Source organism: Pteropus alecto, unplaced genomic scaffold (assembly GCF_000325575.1).
Source record: "Pteropus alecto unplaced genomic scaffold, ASM32557v1 scaffold50, whole genome shotgun sequence".
Lineage (NCBI taxonomy): Eukaryota > Metazoa > Chordata > Mammalia > Chiroptera > Pteropodidae > Pteropus > Pteropus alecto.
Window position 1 is genome coordinate 9,721,979 of NW_006431918.1, and position 18,128 is coordinate 9,740,106.

Below are 18,128 nucleotides of genomic sequence, written 5' to 3' on the forward strand. Positions count from 1 at the left end.
CAGAAACCGCGCTGCGAGCCAGACGCAAACTGAAGCAGAGGGAAGTGCCTCACCTCTGTGGACTGGGTGGGGGAAGCCAATGATGACAGGGGGCTTCAGCACACCACCCCGGAGGAAGGGCCTGCTAAGGGCCAGCACTCCTGGCCTCTGCCCTAACTGGCCATGTAAATTACTGGTTTCAGTGTCCAGCTGACCTTTGTTTTAAAACAAAGCATGTGCTTTATATTCATGTTCAAGAAATTCTTCCAAAATAGGTAGTTTCATAAATTCATAATCCACACCAAAAAGAGTCGGTTTGAGCAGGTCTCACATGAGGTGGATCTCCCCTGAGAACAGACTTGCTCCTGAACCGAGGCACAGCCCTGAAATGAGGCTGCAATGCTGTCCGGGGGGCCGGATGGACCTGAGCAGCCCACCCCAGCAGAGAGCGTGGGAACCTGCTCGGCCTGACGCAGCCCCTTCCACGTGTCGCTGCTGTCCCCGACATCGTGTTCCAAGCCACGCACCTTTCAGGGGCCTTGTCCGCTCCAGTGGCAGGAAGAGAGAAGGAGAAAGCTGACGACTTGGGTGAAGACGGTGGGACAGCTGGGTTGCAAATGCTCAGGGTGGTCGGAGACTGCGGGTTAAGCCACTGGACCATCGATGATCGGGTCTGGCTTGGGCTAAAGGTAGAAGTTTGAAGAACATAATTTAATAGTATGAAGGCTCTAGAACACCGAATATGCAGTACCCCAATCCTCAATAGCTAGGATGATCACTCCCTCATCTCCCAATAGCCAGATCCTCCCAGGTATGTATCCCCAACAGCCACAGCCCCAAACTAGAGATGCCTTATTGTACTTCTCCAGGTTTGTGGAGAAGATCTGGTCTTGTCCGACATAGCAGCATATCAGTTCACTAATTAGGACACCAGAATCCAACTGCCCTAAATAGCTGCTTGAACTTTTGTGGTATTCATGTTTTCTGTTTATAAGGAAAGACATAGGAACCTGCAGTCAAACTAGTGACCTATAGCTCCAAAAATTCAGCACGTACCCTTTGAATATTTAAAGCTCTTTCATCTGGTCATATATATGTAGCAACTCAGAAATTAAAAAAAAAAAAAAAAAATGCCACTGGGAATCAAGATCCCTGTACAGAGGACCAGTCTAGCATTTAAAGGAAACAAAGAACAGCAAAAATCTTTGGTGACCTGAACATGCCCTAATATTTGCAAATAAAAAGAAGTTAATGTAAAAAGGTCAGTAAACAGATTCCTGGAGGGGCCTCTAACCATGAAGGGTGAATTCAAAAAGTATGTGTTGATTTGAATTACATTATTCTTCAATTATTTCAGAACTGGAGGCGTGCGACTATGGTTTGTGAAGCTAACTTTTAAAGCACAGTGCGGAAAGCTTCTTGTTTCATTCAATCACGTTTTCAGCACATATGTATTCAATGTCTGCTACACCGAGAAGCAAACGCGCCCTCTTCAGCTAAACCAGTTTCCACGAGCAGCTGCTTCCTGTCCTTCCACATTCCTGAGCGTTACCTGTGATTCTTCCTTCTCTAGCAGAACTAACAACACAGGCTCTGTCCATTTTTACTTCAAAGAGCTTCCAAGACGTTCTTTTCTCCACCTTCTCGGCATTGTCAGGAGACCGTCCCATCCTCACTGCTTCACGCAGTGTTTCCACTGTGGCTTCCCAGCCCATCCACCCAACTCCACCAGCCCAGTCGGCCATGCTCAGCCACCTGCCCAGCCTGCCTCCCCCGGAATGAGTGTGTGCCCCGACCTGCCCTCCAGAGGCTCCCCCGCCCTCAGCGGCCTGGCCAGCTGACCTGCAGCTCTGCTGCCCTGAGTGCCCATCTGAGCTTGGCCTCCTGCTTCTCCTCACCTCTCAGGCTCTCCCCACTCCTCTGCCTTTTCTCATCTGCCCCCCAAACAGCTCAGCTCCAGGGCAGCCCGCCTCAATATTTCCCCTTTGACCTAAATCAAAGACCTTCTCTGAAGATCCATCACACCAATGAACAGGAGGGCAGGTTGGCATGAGCTGTTTTGTGATGGTTTCAGGTATTTCTTTTGCTTTGGGGGCAAGAGCAGGTCTTGAGCTCACTGTGTAGACTTCACATGGCCTGGCAGAGTGCTAAGCACACGAAGACTTCAACCAACATTCAAGCGACAATTCAGATGTTCTAAAGCTAAAACTGGATTTTCTAGACCAGGTATCTGAAATATTATACTACCGACTTGATAGATATTTAGTACATAGAAGGTTTCCTATCCTTTGATCAGAAAAGGGGTGAGGGAACATACTTATAAAGAACATTATTCTTTGAACAACTTATTTATAATCCCCCTAGCCAGCCATTCATTTAGAAGTCATAAAACCTATTTCATACCCAGCAAAGAAAACCATAAATCTCAAAGTGATCTGTATCACCAGCAGCAAAAGACACTCTACTTTTTATCCGAAAATGAAACTTAAATGGGGTCTGACTAATCAGGAAGAGAGAGGAAGGGATGAGCCCAAGCTCTGACAGAGAATTTAAGACCCCCCGTTAGCCAAACAATTGCCATTTTATCTCCCAGCAATATACTCGAGGTGCTCGGAGGGTGGTGGTGGTGGAAGATGAGACATTTTACTACACCCCGTCCACTCTGTCCAGTCATGAACAGTCATGCGATTAAAGGATGGCCGTCCATCCGCTGAGGAGGGTGACAGCTACAGGATGAAGATGGAGTAACAATGCGACTCGATGTATAAGGCTCTTTAAAAATACAGATCATAAATTTTATATTGCTATTATCTACTTAATCCCCGCATCCTTCTTTGAAAAGAAGGTGTTTCCGGTTTTTTTATAAAGGGGAAATATCACTTTTGGAAAGTCAAAGAATTGTTGGAACAGCAGATGCAGATGGTAAGGGCCTGTCCTTTAGCTGGGCTTTCTCCATCCTGTCCCAAAGCAGAACTCAGAATCAGCAATCTTTTTCCAGGGTCAAGTTCCCAACCTTGGCCTTATTTTTTTTTTTCTGTGAGCTTTCTCTTCTTGTTCAACATATATGTTACATGATCCAGCACTGACCGATTCACCCGGGATAACCCGTCTGATCTCCCGCTTAAGACGTCAATTTCTGTACTTGAGTTCCTGAGTTTTCCCCCAACAATATCTCAGAAGCCTCAGCTAGTACTTCTCCTCTGGATTTCAGAATCCCATATGAGCACAAATACTGCAGGCTGGAAGATTCGTAGCACGGAGGGAAGCACAAGTCTGGAAACTGTCCCTGAAAATGAGGCGTCAGGAGTCCCGTGGAGAACCGGAAGTCCCGGGGAAGAGCAGGCCCACGCAGCAAAGCGAAGTCTGGGAAGCAGAACAGAGTAGCTGCGTGGATACAAGAAACTTTCCCCAGGCTTCCTCCACTGGACAGGACTGGGATGAGGCAAGAAGTGGTTGAATAAATGCACTCCAGACCTAAAAATGCATTCTCACCTCAACCAGTAACTAGTAGAGGTCGGATGATGGCATATTTCACAGGTGTCTCCCAAAAGCAAACTGTCCATATTTTTTGAAGGCAAGTAACCATAAACATGAGCTTCTTTATAGAAACATCCTCTACTTTCCAGAATTTGGGAAGTGTGTGAGAGTGAGAGTGAGAGTGAGAGTGTGTGTGTGTGTGTGTGTGTGAGAGAGAGAGAGAGAGAGAGAGAGAGAATAAGGAACAACATTTTTTAAAACAATTTATATCTTTAAGATAGCATACTTACATTTTCTCAAAAAGCAGGAGAAGAAAATATTACTTTTACCAGGAAAATCTTATATTCTCTTTTCCTTCTTTGATTTAAAAAGGAAGACTAAGTATTTTGGAAATGGCAGCCCAAAGCAAAGGTCTAGCAGTTTTCCTCAACGTAGGCCTGGGAGAGAACTCAGCCCTAGGGTGCCCACGTTCATAATGAATGGACACCTCTCCCACACATCTGGAATGGTCCTAGCTACCTCTGTGTTGGGTCTCTCGAGTTTCTGCGCATTATCGTGAGCAGAGGCACCGGCTGCCTTTGTCCTGGATTACTTTCTCAAGGATGTTTGCAGAGCAAACAGCTTTAGAAGAGATGGTTGTGTCTCACTTGGAGCAAAGAGCAGATTTTACTGCCTATCTCAAGAAATCTGGGTTTTCTAAACTCTGGGTTCTTCTCCTGTAACACTCCACCTGCAGGTGTTACCTGGCCCAGGGGTATCACTCTGGGAAATCAGGGACCTGGAGAAGTGATGTTCTGACTGTCAGCACAGTGATACCAGGCTGCTGCTGTGAGGAGTAGAGTCTTCTGGCTCTGACCGGGAGTCCCACGTCCTCTGCCAGCATCCATGAAACCACCACAGGCAAATATGGTACGGCCTGAGCATGATTTCAGACATTACAGTTGTGATATTAACACCCTTGGGAGCACTGAGAAACCACTCCGGTTGTTTCTGTACTCTGGTTCAGAGGAGAATCATGGCTAAGAAAGCCTTTGAGTTAAAGATAAAAATGATGAGTGACATAAGAATTAAAAGCTCATTATATGCTAGAACATAATAAAATGTTTTGAGTGTCTCTCCTACCAAACACTTCACAAATTTAAACATTTTCTTTTTTTTAATCTACTTATTTCCTTCTTCCTTCCGCTCCTTTAACTAAGGATTTTTGAAGAGTAAGACTGGCGTGATCACAAACCACCAATTTTATTTAATGATGAGCTGCTGACCAGTTACAGGAAAAGTATCTAGTGCTACGTTTCCTGAAAGCCAAGTTGTGGTTTGCAGAAATGGAGACAGAAGTCGACTCTTCCTAAAAAGCTCAGAGGCCACATTTACCAAAACAGAGGTCAATTAAAGAGAAATACTAATATCTGTCTGTGGGTTACCTTCCTATTTCCACACGCTACAGGGAAGGAACCTTTGCGTAGGCGGAACTCTCCATTTCAGTGCAGGGGAGGCACCATCCTGCCTGCCTTTGAAGAGACGTGCTTTACTCTTAATGAAAGGGGCACGCAGCAGCCAGACGGTTTCACCGAAAACACACACGGAATGCAAACGGCTGACTCAGAAACTCATCCTCGACAAGTTATATTGGAAGTTTATCCTGGCTATTTCTACGGCAACAGGGGAGCCCCGCTGTGGGCAGTGTAGGATGGGCAGAGGGCTCGGGAAGCAAATCCACGGGGATGTGCAGTTGTGAAAGTGAGGAGAAAATTCTCTTCCATGCAAACAATCAGCTCTCTTGCTCTGGAGAAAGAGGGCTGTATTTCAGGGAAAGACCCTATAGCTTTTGCAGCAGGGAGGAATTAAGCTCTCAAACACATGAAATTAGGACGGTAGCTGTGTATGTGTGCACTTTACAGTTTGTTTTTCCAAAATGGAACACATCGGCAGTATATGCTGCTTCTGATTCAAACTGTGACCCAATCGTCTCCAATACCAGACTCTACGCTCCATGCATATTAAAAACTTTTTGGCAGCAAAAATGCACACACATTTCAAAAATAGGGGAGGGGAGCTAGGACCTTAACTGTTGAAATTCAACGACAGCTGCAGAGTCACCAGAGAACTCCTGCATCTGACAAACATTTCCTGCGCAGCTCTGGACTGTGCCCGCAGAACAAGCGCCGGGTTCCAGGTTCTTTGAGCACTGAGCGTAATTTAAAATTCGAAGAATGTAGAACAGGGAGCATACACGTCAAGAAAAGAAATGACTGCTCATATGAAGTGATTAAATCCCCTAAATACCAAGATATTTGACGGCGGTTAAATGATGTCAGAATCAAATCAGAAGTTTCCGCTGGAGTGAAAGATTTTAAAACTTCATTTGCAAGGTCTCCGAGCAGAAGCCAACACATTAGTGAAATGCTCTTTCGTTCCAGCCTGGGAAATGCACAGCATGTCTAAAACAGCTGTCTTGGGCAAAAGCATCTGAAAATGTTAATAAAGACAGGAGGAAATATTGTAGATCTGTATATGATGGGAGATCTCTGTTCAAATAAATGCCACCGTTATTCCTTAAGTGCCAGAGAGGGAGAATTCCACAGCCGACACTAACCCGTTACTAACGCGTGGACTGAGGTAGGGGGCAGCAGTGGAGAGAAGTCAACAGCTGTGATTAAGAGAGTCGCCACGATCCACACTATTGGGCAAGGAGGCCTTCACTGCTAACAGGCCCTGCTTGCCCATCACTCATGGAATGAGAAACACCTGTCAGGGCCCACGGCAGGCCCTGAGGAGCCCAAAGGATGACACCTGCTCTCCATGACTATCAGTCAAGTGGGTGAAGAATGACAAACTGATCATCACAATGCAGTGTGATGTGTGCCATGCAGAGAGTTGCCCAGAGGCCCTCAGGAGAATGGAGGAGGGAGCTTCTAACTTCACGTGGGCATCCAAGAAGACTTTCTAGTGGAGGTGGCGCCTGTCCTGAGCTGATGATCTCATCGTCCACATCGTCATCACCTCTCGACACCCAGGCTCTTTCTAGGCGCGACCGCGCAGTCCAGCACTACATCAGACACACTCACATACATGAAGTCGCTCCTTCCCAGCTGCGGCACTAGTCCACATTCCACATGAGAATCTGAATCTGAGAAAGGTGGAGGTGACGTACTCGAGGTCATGTCAGTACTAAACATGGTTTTGACAAGACTGCAGAGAGCTCACAGCCTCAAGCCTTTTTGAACGGCTGGAACAAGTATACGAGGAGAAGAATGGAGAGAGATGGGAGTCAGAGATGCTCGGGGACAGGACCACAGGCTAAAATAAAGGCGAGGAAGAGCTACTCAACTTTTAATCACAAGAACTACAAGGTGTGAAACACTACCCACCCCCTTGCAGAGACCTGGGTTCCGAAGCCAGCTCTGGCTGTATGCCCACTTCTTAGCTCCCTAAGCTTGTTTTTTGGTTTGTTTTTTGTTTATTTGTTTGTTTGTTTGTAAATAAAAAGGAACATACTTCTCACTAGGTAGAGGCTGTGATGAGGAGGAAAATGAATGTGGAGTGCGTCTCGGAAGCTGGGGCACAGTTGGCATGATTAGCCTTGGCGGAGGGTCATCCAGTGAGGAACAAACTCCCTGGTCTCAGTTTCCTCAGCTAAAACGAAAATAATCATTCATAGGCTGTCGATGTAAGATTAAAATGAGACGACAGGTGCAAAGCGCTCCGCAGGGACTGGCGCACGGTCGGCGCCCAGTAAGTGAAGAGCTGCCCTTACTACCAGCTTTAGGTATTTCTGAGTCAGAGCCTGTCTCTCTGGTTTCTAGTTACATCATCACTAACGAATCATTTGCTTTACCAGAAAAAAAAAAAAAAAGAAAGAAAAAAACAGCAAATAACCTGTTATAGGGGAAAGATACGGATATTAAGTGGATGTTGCCATTAAAAAAAAAAAGTTGTTAAATGTGATGGGATTCTAGATTGGATCCCGGAACAAAAGGATATGAGTGGAAAAACTAGTGGAATCCAAATAAAGTCTGAGTTAAGTTAACAGTGTCGTACTGATGTGAATTTCTTATTTTTAACACAAATTCCACGGTGCTGTGTAAGATGTTCACAGGAGGGGAAGCTGGGTGAAGGGTTTATAGGGACCCTTTGTACTACCTTTTTAACTTTTCTGTAAACCTAAAACTATTTTGAAATAATTTTACTTTAAACAATAGGTTGTAAAAACACAACCCTAAATAAACGTTTTAATCCTTAAAACACCAATGGCCTTTTGAAATGATGGTCATACATTTGAAGGCATCCAAAAAAACACAAGGAAAACTTTTGGTTGGTTCAATGAGAAGAAAAAGTTAAAACCACCTGCACTACCCATATGAAAAATGACAATTAACCACACTTCTTGAAATTGACTTTTAAGAAACATGGGCTCTTCCAAACAGATTAGTTTTGTTTATAAATCAGATCGAGGTCCGCAAACTTTTTCTCTAAAGGGCCGGAGCGTACATACTTCAGGGTCTGCCAGCCATGTGGTGGGTCACACAACTACTCAACTCTGCCACCATGGCATGTAGAAAGCAGCCACAGACAAAATGCAAATAACTGGGTGGCTGTGCTCCAATAAAATTTTACTTATGAAATCAGGCAGCAGTGGGCCACACTTTGCTGACTCCTGGATTGGATGGACCAGATGAGAATCCATTGGTAGTGGAGTGTGTGGCGGGGGACGAGGGGCGGGGGGGAGACGAGCGGGGGGAGACGAAGAGGATCATGACGGCCAATGCCGCTGGGCTTGAGAAGCCCCTGCTCCCCTCCTCCAGCTTCATGGTGCGGCCTCCTGTGTGTGCCAGAGGCCGACCTGTGAACACCCATAGCTTTCCTGCAGCAGATGCTCTCTTCCCCCACTGCTCACAATCACCTCCCATGTAGGAGAGTGACAGCCAATATATCGAGCCAGCATGGAAAAGCAATAACTTGTTCACCCCTTGAGGGAAAGGAAAAAAAAAAAGTCTTTTGTAGGAGGCCAGTGGGCAGGGAGACAAGGAAGGGCATGGCAGGAAACCAGTCGGGCACAGATATGACAGAGCCTTTGGAGGGAGGATGAGGCCACACTGAAGGCTCAGTGCCGCCCCCTCCCCCCGCGACCTTCGTGGGATGCTCAGGCTCCTGGGGCTTCCTTCCTAAATAAGGAAGGATACCACCATCCAGCCAGCTTGCAGCTTACAAAGGTCACTCTTAGGGTGGTCATTTTCTTGGCTTTTGCTATAAAAGAACAATCTCAGAATCACATCTCTGACCAATCTTTCACTCAGAGTGTTCCCTGAATTCCATTTATCTTCCTTCCAGATGATTACTGTGGAGTCAGGAAAGGGGGCTGAACTTTAGCTTGTGAGCTGAACAGAAAAGGAATGGTAGCTTCATCTCAGAAAACTGGGGCTTTGGAGGTCTCAGCATTGTGGTCCTGCAAGGTAATTGACAGGAATGTTTCTACCAGCTCGATTTTCATGTGGAAAATAGGTGCCACCTGGCGTGAGGGCTGAACATACAGGACAGCGGCTACCGAGCACAGGTCAAAAGGGACACCACGTCAGTCTGCTGAGAACAACCTTCAGGTTCTCACCAAGCTGTTTGATGGGTTACCTGTTGGGATAGGTGAGCCACGCACACTGCTCAGAATAATTTACAGAGTTAGCAGGGTCCCAGTGGGAGCCCCAGGCCTTGGTCACATAACACCCAAGGGCCCTCTTCTCAGAGGCTTCTACCAAGGAAACTCCGACATGGAGGAGGCTAGGAGAAGAGCCCCACGCTGTGTCCCCTGAGAGAACTGCCATACCGCTGGAAACGACACAGCGTCAGCGGCTTCTCCGGGACCAGGGAGGTTACTTCCCTGAGCTATTTAGTGAGGAGATTATGTAACGGATGAACCAGGAAGCCGGGTTAAGTTAAACTAAGAATATCAAGTTAGGTTCTCAGAGCAGGTGGCTGCCCAGCGCTCCCGGGGAAGCAGAGGATCGGGTTTTATTATATGCGGTTCCTTGAAACCTCACGACAATCCAGAGGGCGAATTTTGTTATTCCCCTTTTATAGATAATCTTGCTAAGGCTTGGTTTGCTTAAATAATTTGTAGGCCTTCAAGGTTTTAAGAAGCAGAACAAGGCTGCAAAGCCAAGCCTGCCTGACTCTAAAATCACTGCTATTCCACTCTAGACTGACTTCCAGCTTACAGAGAGCTCACAAGGGCTCTATCTCCATTTCAATATTGAGACACAGCCGCCCAATTCTTGCACAGCAAATGATAAATTACAACAAAAACCAATGAAACTAAAAGGAGAAACAAAAACAAAATAAGACTAATGAGAAGATAACTTTTTTTTTGTTTGCGTCTTAAAGCAGTAGAAAAGCTACTATGAAATTCAAACATATCTCCTTATTTTGGAAAGTCAACTTTTCATTATAGGGCTTTAAAGTTACATGAATAATTAACATTCTGGCTTGAAAATAAAACCTCCAAATTTCAAACTCTGAAGTTACGGCACAGCAAAGGAAGACATGAATTAGGCCACATGCAAGTACCAAGTACACAATAAAATTACCAAAAATACCCTAGCAAGACACAAGGGGTGTGCATGGAAAGATGTGAGCATGCTGGGCAGTCGATATGGCATAATTTCTATACAAAGCTGGAGAGAAGATTCGAGGCAATGCACAGGACAAAAGTCGTACCCCAAAGAAATGAATGTGAAGACATTTACGGTCGATGGCCAAGTATATGGGTCCTGTAATTGGCTTCAATAGCTTTGCTGAGGCTAAAGGGAGACAACGGAATATCATACCACTCAGAAAGATTAGGGATGCTGCTCTGTTGCAAAATATCAAGTTTCCAAGTCTCTCAGCTCTGTTTAAAAGGAAGACGCCCTCTTCCCCAAATCTCAGCCAAAGGTGCTGGATGATGAATATGTAACAACCAGATTCAAGTGTTTGTTCCCCAGAGATATTTATAAACCGCGGCCACATGACTTAATGTAGGGCCAACACACTGACTTCAAAACAAGGGCCGTGGCCAGTTGACAGCTACAGTTATATTACACTGGGCCTTGGATTTGGGTTGGAAACCTATTTTTTGAACAATGTTCTTATATGCAGCCAGACAATTTCAATCCCAAGGGTAAAACAAGTCTAAGAGAACCACAATCAATGGGACAGACAGATCAAACTCCACCTCTATCCTTTACTAGTAAAGTGGCTTGAGGCAACTTCTCTACCCTCTTTGTGCCTCAGTTTCCCTCTCTTTAAAAATAATCTACAACACCAGGTTGATGTGTGGAATAAAATGAAGTATCATTTATAAAGCAGCTAAAACAAAATCTGGTGGCCGCAATAATTAACGCTCCATGGTCTTTGATCCGGAGAAACACCTAGAGGGTAACTATCAAACCAAACCTTCTCTGCAGCCTCTGCTGAAGCAAAGGCTTCCACCCCCGTAGGTCCCCAGCCCCTCAACAGGAAGTTCAGGAGGGAGCTAACCTCTAAGAAGAATTTACAAGGCTGCTGTGGGTTCACAGCAAGGTGACAGCTCCTCCTGCTCTTCTGGCCTTGTTCTTCCTTACTCTTGAGCTATATGAGACCTTAATCCTTCTGAACCCACCCAGGGACCTTGGCAATCACTGAGGTATGGGAGAGGGGGCTGACTTCCAAACCATTCTTCACAGTACCCAGCACCAGAGAATGCATCCTACAAAATGAAGGCATTAGCTCTATTAGAGATCTCGGTCAGTGTGACCTGCCACATGCTGTAACCAGAGCCAATGTGGAGGCGAGCAGAGCAAAGGTGCTGACCCTATCAGACTGTGACCTCGGTCCCGGCCAATAAAGAGGCTGGAGATTCCTCGGAAGTCTCTCCTGATCACTCTTTTTAAATATGCATAGCTTTCTTTCCATTTTTACAAAAGCAATAAGTGTTCATTTTAGTCAAGCTAGCAGATGTGCAAAAATAAAGAAATTTCAAAAGATAAATTCCCTATTTTCTTTGAAACAACAAAGAAAATCATAATAAAAGAGGTAAAAACATAGGACACAACTTCAATTGCCCATGGCCCAACAAGGGCTGGGAGCAGCACGGTGAAGGGGGGAGGGGGCTGGGGACACCTCCCCCCCCCAGAAGAGTTGGAGCAGAGGGGAAAAGGAAGGAGAAAGACCAGGAGGTAGACACAGTGTGCCTGTAACTGCTACATTATAATTTCTAGGTGTGAGTCAAATTACACAGAAAATTATTAAAAAATTATTTGAGACAATTATTTCTCTGAACTTCAGACCATTCATGGTTTATTGTGATATACTAAGCTACAAATCAGATTTAAGGGGTACTTTTGATTATTTCCCAGTGAAATTCATCGACTTTCCGAAAAGCAATCATGGAAGCAATAGTCAAGTAATTTGAAATGCCAAGTAGTTGTCAATGGGAAATCTCTATTTGTTCGCCTGATTTAAAGGAAGCAAGTTATTTATTCATTGACAAGAACAAATATGGTTACCGGCAAGGACACATAGTCACCAGTGAGTACACACAGTCTATGGATGACATGCACAAGGCTATAAATAGGAATGGCAGTCTACTGTCGAACAATTTTTAAGCAACTAGAGTCAAGTCCAGGTAAGCAGGAATCTGCTGTACAACAGTGGCTCAGCGTAGCACCTGGAAGAGATGTGTCAGGGATACCCCAACATCCAGGACACTATACTAAGCCAAGCCTGACCGGGTAAAAGAGAAAGACCTACTGCCCCACGGCCTGCCAGAGTTAGTGGCACCTCGGGGTACCAACATTCCAGCTACGAAATGCTATTCTAAGATGTCGCCATCTTGAATGTGGGAATGTACTGGCAGAAAAGGAAGTGTTCCTTTTCATTTGAAATCTGTAGAGAAAGCAGATAGCAATGCCCAATATTTCTTAAAAGAGATTTTCTTTTATGTACAGGACCTTAACAGGATTACTTGTCAAGGACCTGTTCCATCACTTACAATCGAAGAAAACCTGTTTAGAGAAAACTACTTTATTGAAAAAAAAAAAAATGACTTTGGAACATTTGAAATACCTTGACCTATGATGTAATGTCCTCCAAGGAAACTGAGCTAGCAATTCTTCACTGGCAATGAAGTCACCTATCACCTTACTGAGTGTACAGGTAAGTAATAGCTTCAGATTGATTGACTGCAATGAATAATACCCACAAGTCATAAACGTCAGCAGAAACCCAAGAAATCCAATTCTGCTGTATTGTTTTCTACCTGTCAGAGGCTACAGCTGTATTTACACACTGCCTATCTCAGAATCTCGGCTGTTGTACGTTTTACTCTGCATATTTGCTTTCCAGTAGCTGGGGTCATGGCAGTTCTGTACGACAGAGCTACTGGGGTCCCATGTGATCTACATACATGTGGACTCCATCCTTCAGGACCTAATACAAGGCGAGTGTAAGTTTTGGAACAGAGAGTCACCATCCTGGACTACGACTAAGCAGCCTAGGCGTCGCCTCCTTTTTAAAGCCCTGGGTAGAGTTTTAATGACCCACAGAACTTAGGTTTTATTAAAAGGGATCTTGATCAGCATTTATTCAGATCCTACTATATTCCATACTGTATATAGCTGGTATGTAGAGATAATGGATTTAAAAAAAAGTTCTACACACACCATGAAAACTAAATTTACAAATGCTAAGAAAACAAAGAAAAATGCTTTAAAGAGAAAATGGTGAGATTCACAGAGGAAGTTTTTAATGTTTAATATTTAATATTTTTAATGTTTACAAAGAAGATGGACCAGAAACCAAACACAGTTGTTTAAGAGGCATTCAATGATATAAAAAAAAGAGATTCCAAAAAGAAAGTATTTTTATAAATATGTAATAATTAAAATGAGAAATATTTATTAATAACTATGTCAAATTTGTTAAAAAGTTCAAACAGTATAAGACCAAGTCCTATCCTCAAGAATCTTACGATCTATTTTGGTGTGAGGGCAAAATTAGATAGTGTTATAGGCTGTGTGTGTCACCCCCAAACTTCTACTCGCTCTCATGGGATGGTACAAGGAGCAGGGGCCTTTGGGAGGCAATTAGGATTAGATGAGGTCATGTGAGGGGAGTCCTCACAAATGGGATTAGTGTCCTAATAAGAGTCTCAAAGCCAGCAGTCTGCAAACTGGAAGCGGGCTCTCACCAGAACCTAGCCATGCTGACACCCTGATCTCAGAAACCCAGCCCCCACAACTGTGGGAAATAAATTTCAATTGTTTATAAGCCACTCAATCAAATTTTTTTTTGTTACAGTGGCCCAAACTAACTAAGACAGGCAGGCACGGGTCCTGATACAGATGTACAGATACACATCCTCACACACCACTTATCTATCAAATGACACTAAAAAGGTAAATATTAACTAATGCTGGAAGGTAATATTTTCCTAATGGGTATAGACAGAGAAAGGTAATATTTAGAATTTTCCTGTAGACTACAGTACTAGAGAAAGCTTCCTGAAGGTGAAAATGAAATTATACCCTGAAGACGGGTTAGATCTATCCTGAGACAACAAGGGGGGGAGACATTTCAAGCAGAAGGAATCGAAGTATGTGGAAGGCACACGAGGGCTACTTGGAGACAACACACCAGCCTAGAAGAGTTAAGGGAAAAAAAAGTAGGATGCGATATCACATCCTAGTTACACTCCTCAGAGAGGCTGTTTACAATCAACACGTGCCTAGAACCAAGGGGGTTGGGAAAGGCAGTTGTCTATATCAGGGTTTGCCAAGCATCACCCAGAATTAGGTTAGAAACGCAAATGTTCAGGCTCCCCCTCAAACCTAACAGTCTCTGTGGGGTGAGGCCCTGCACTGTGGGCTTAACAAGCCCTCCGGGTGACGCTGATGTGGGCTCAAGTTTGAGACATACTTCAGACTTAATGATAAATTAGACTGAAATATGCTTCAAGCAAGCCTTTAGGAGATACATAAGAAACAGTCTATGTACTGAAGACAAATGTGAATCTATTTTATCTAATGCACAGAAAATAAAATCATGTTCTTGATTTCCAGACCTGCTTCAACTACTTATTTCCCCTCCTCCCTTCTTGGCTTCTCAATATTGGAGTGCTTTTCATGACATTTTAAATCTGTATGAATAGGAAGCTGAGGAATTCACTCCTCGTCTGATTTATGACCAAAAATATCAAGCTCTTCATGTCTCAGGTATGGACGTGCTGTGAATTGAGCACTGGCTGTCTCAGGGCTCATAATGTCACTTTCCCACAGAACCGCTATGGAATAAGGGTGACTAACCTGTTCTCCACTGATTGTGATAAACACTTACTGAAAGAAATAACTGGAGATCTGGTTTTTGCGCTCGCTCACACACACACACACACACTCACTCACTCACTCACTCACTCACTCACTCACTCACTCACCCACCCTCCCTCCCTCCCTTTCTCCCATCCCAAAATACACCCTGGGAGTGCCCAGGATAACAGAATCTCAAACATCCTGAATAAGACAACAGCAAATTGAAGTACTACAGTGAAGAGAGTATATTCATCCTGGAAGAAGAATACTAAATTGACAAGCATGTTTAAGTAACACGTAATTTAAATCCACAATACACAGTCTTCATTTTATAAATATACACATAAGACAATCTTGGGCGGGCGGGGGGAAAGTCTCCTCAGGAGAATGTGATTCTCTACTTTGAGTTTCACTTTGATTTTTGGTTATATTTTCAAAGATGTCAGATCACCCCAAAATTTTAGCATACCAAATTTCTCCCAGCCTCTTTTAATACTTAATAAGTTCATAATGATTTCATGTGAATTTAGCAGTAACTATAAAAAGCAAAGTAATGTGAGGAACACTTTCTAATTCCATTTAAAGTCCCAAGAATGCCCAGTGAGGGTTGGAAGATATCGTTATTTATGATTTATTTTAAGCAACTTTGATTTAAATTTTTTTTCTTAACTTTAAAGATGGGACACCCAAATATTCTCAGGCTGAATTATAAATGTATTTTGGATGTAACTTGATTGATTAATCAACTGATGCCATGTAATTGTTAGTGGAAGTTTTTTTTTTTCTTTTCTGAGCATTTGTTGGGGTGACATTAATAAAAGCAAATAAGTTTCAAGTGTACAATTCAATAGCATGTCGTATACATATTGCACTGTGTATTCACCACCCAAAGTTAGATTTCCTTTCGTCACCAAATTTTTGATCCCTTTCCCCCACCTTCTTTGAATGTCCTGCACCACCAACCAATCTGCGTGTACTCCACAGCCTCAGTTAGCACAGAAAGCCAAACTCTCATGTAGTCAAACCAGGTCCACGGTACTTTGCTTGTATTGGTATCATTCGTCCTAATATACCTGAGCTGATCTGCATATGCCCAGCAATAAACCAAACGAGAAGATAAAATCAGATATGTCATCCGTCACTTGTCAATTGCGGAGGATGTTATGGTATAAATGCTAGCATGAAGTCCTCGAAAATTCACTCAACTAAAACATCATTCTATAGATAGTTGCAACAGTCTGTTGATCCCAATGCATACATTTCATATCTCTAAAAGTTTACATAACTAGTGAGAAAACATCCTGAGTAGGACAATAACAAATTTCTTTTGTGTGACCCAAAATTGCCACAAATTGAACTTAAAACAGATTTGAAACAGCACCTATGCACCCTTTTCAACAGCTACCCAGGACAGGCCTTTTTTATGGACCCTTCTCCCTCTGGCAGCCCCACTAATCAGAGAACAAAGGTCCTTAGATCTAATGGCAGCAGCGCCCACGGGCCATGTAAACCCCAAAATGGAGGTCGTGGCCCTCCTGACCTGCACACTGAGCAGAAGCACAGAGACTTACACTGTGGATGCCCAGTCCCCATCTGGGAGGTGGTTTCTGTCGGTTCCAGGAGGCCCATGGACAGCTGCCGTCGTGGGAGATGGCGAGGAAAGAGAGTCTAGACTGCTGGTGAGGGTGTCCTCCTTACAAGGGTTAGGGCTGTCACCTAGGGAGGAATAAAAATCAACTTTCAAATCAACTCAGAGGAAGAAAAACAACTCCACTAATAATTAGATGGCACCACTTAATTAGTCAATCAAGTTGTACATTTATAATTCAGCCTGAGAGTATCTGTGTGTCCTATGTTTAAAGATTTTGGGTGGGTGGATGGGGGGGGGCGGGGGTGTGTGTGTGTGTGTGTGTGTGTGTGTGTGTGTGTGTGTGTGTGTGTGTGTGTGTGTGTGTGTGTGTGTGTGTGTGTGTGTGTTTTAAATCAAAGATGCTTAAACTACACAGTGAGAAGTGTTTTCCCCATGAGAAAATACAATAATCGCAATCAGATCAAATGAAGACGAAAGCCTTAATGTGACTAATGGCTCCCCAATCCACAAGGAGCACTGTTATAACAACAACTTCAAGAAGAATTCAGAGCAGTGCACCTGCCTCACAAGGGTCAATCTCTCATTTCTCGTCACCTAATAGTTCTTTAAGCCATTACGAGTCACCATTCAGGACTTCATAAACTAAACAACTCTCAAGGAACCTTATCTTCTGTATTATAATATAATAGCTCGACCTATTAAAATCCTGGACACAGAGAAACTTCCATTTCTCTGTGAACATTAGGGAGGATATTACACAAGAATCAGGCCCCTGAAGTGACTCCAGAGGATGACTTTACACCAAAACTAAAAGGCATTTCTTAAATGGATTGCATTATTTATTCACTCACAGAGGACCATTTTATGAATTACATTTAGTATCATCTGTATATATTTTGGGCCTGGGCTTGCAGAAGATGGAAAAGAGAGCTCCCAAGAAAAGCTGTCCCTCAAGTGGTCTTGTTATCACAGAATCTCAGCTACCACAGATGCTCATGACCAGCAACTGTCAGAGCCTGGACCCCTCAACCAGATTGGCAATCCCCGTTAAACATGAACTGCTCTGGGGCACCTGAAGATGGCAATGACATGGCCTTGACTTTATAGGTGATGGGTGATAACAGCTGGTCAACAAAATACAACCCAGAAGCAGAAGATACACAATGTAGGAGTCTATACCGCCAGCCACAACCGCTTCTAACTGACTAAACCTTACATTTCTCCTCAGTTCTGGGTCCTAGACACAGTATGCCTGAAAGTCACAGCAGCAAGGAACCTGCTCTCAGAAAACCATCTTACACGGATTTCAATTCTACACATAATCAAGCACAAGAGGAATTCTGGACTCTGGTTAAGCTAGATCCCAAAATGCTAATTTTGAAAACTGACTGTATGAAATAATTCTTATTTAACTCTGACCCAGATTACAACTAAAGATAAGAAAGAGAATCTTAGAAATGAAGATCCAGAAAAGCTAAATTCAGAGAAGTAGGACTTAGACATGGTGGTGAAAGCTGGAAGAAGGAATTCTCCACAGGGGCAGGGAGTGTGGAACATCCACACTCACTGGTAAGAAAATGTTTTCTGAGCTTTTCTTTTCCTAATGGGCTGTCAGGGAGGGTGGGAGATAAGGTATGGCAAGAGAAAGACATGCTCTCTGTGGGCAGGTTTTCTCCCTGGTCTAAATCTCCCTGAAAGCCTTGCTCTGACCCATTTACATGTGTACAGTCCGGAATACTCTATGATTCCTCGTCCAGTGATGTCAC

General features: G+C 43.9%; 1 protein-coding gene across 2 annotated transcripts in view; it reads right to left on the reverse strand.

The window, feature by feature from the left end:
* The window catches only part of ARHGAP10 (Rho GTPase activating protein 10), a 242,147-nt gene that overhangs the window by 3,747 nt on the left and 220,272 nt on the right, over positions 1-18,128 (reverse strand). For both annotated transcript variants that reach the window (XM_025042863.1, XM_006906273.3), the window contains 2 exons: positions 16,343-16,487; positions 507-662 (listed from right to left, as the gene is read on the reverse strand). In XM_025042863.1, the coding sequence (XP_024898631.1) occupies positions 507-662; positions 16,343-16,487 (301 nt within the window). The remainder of the gene's footprint in view (positions 1-506; positions 663-16,342; positions 16,488-18,128) is intronic.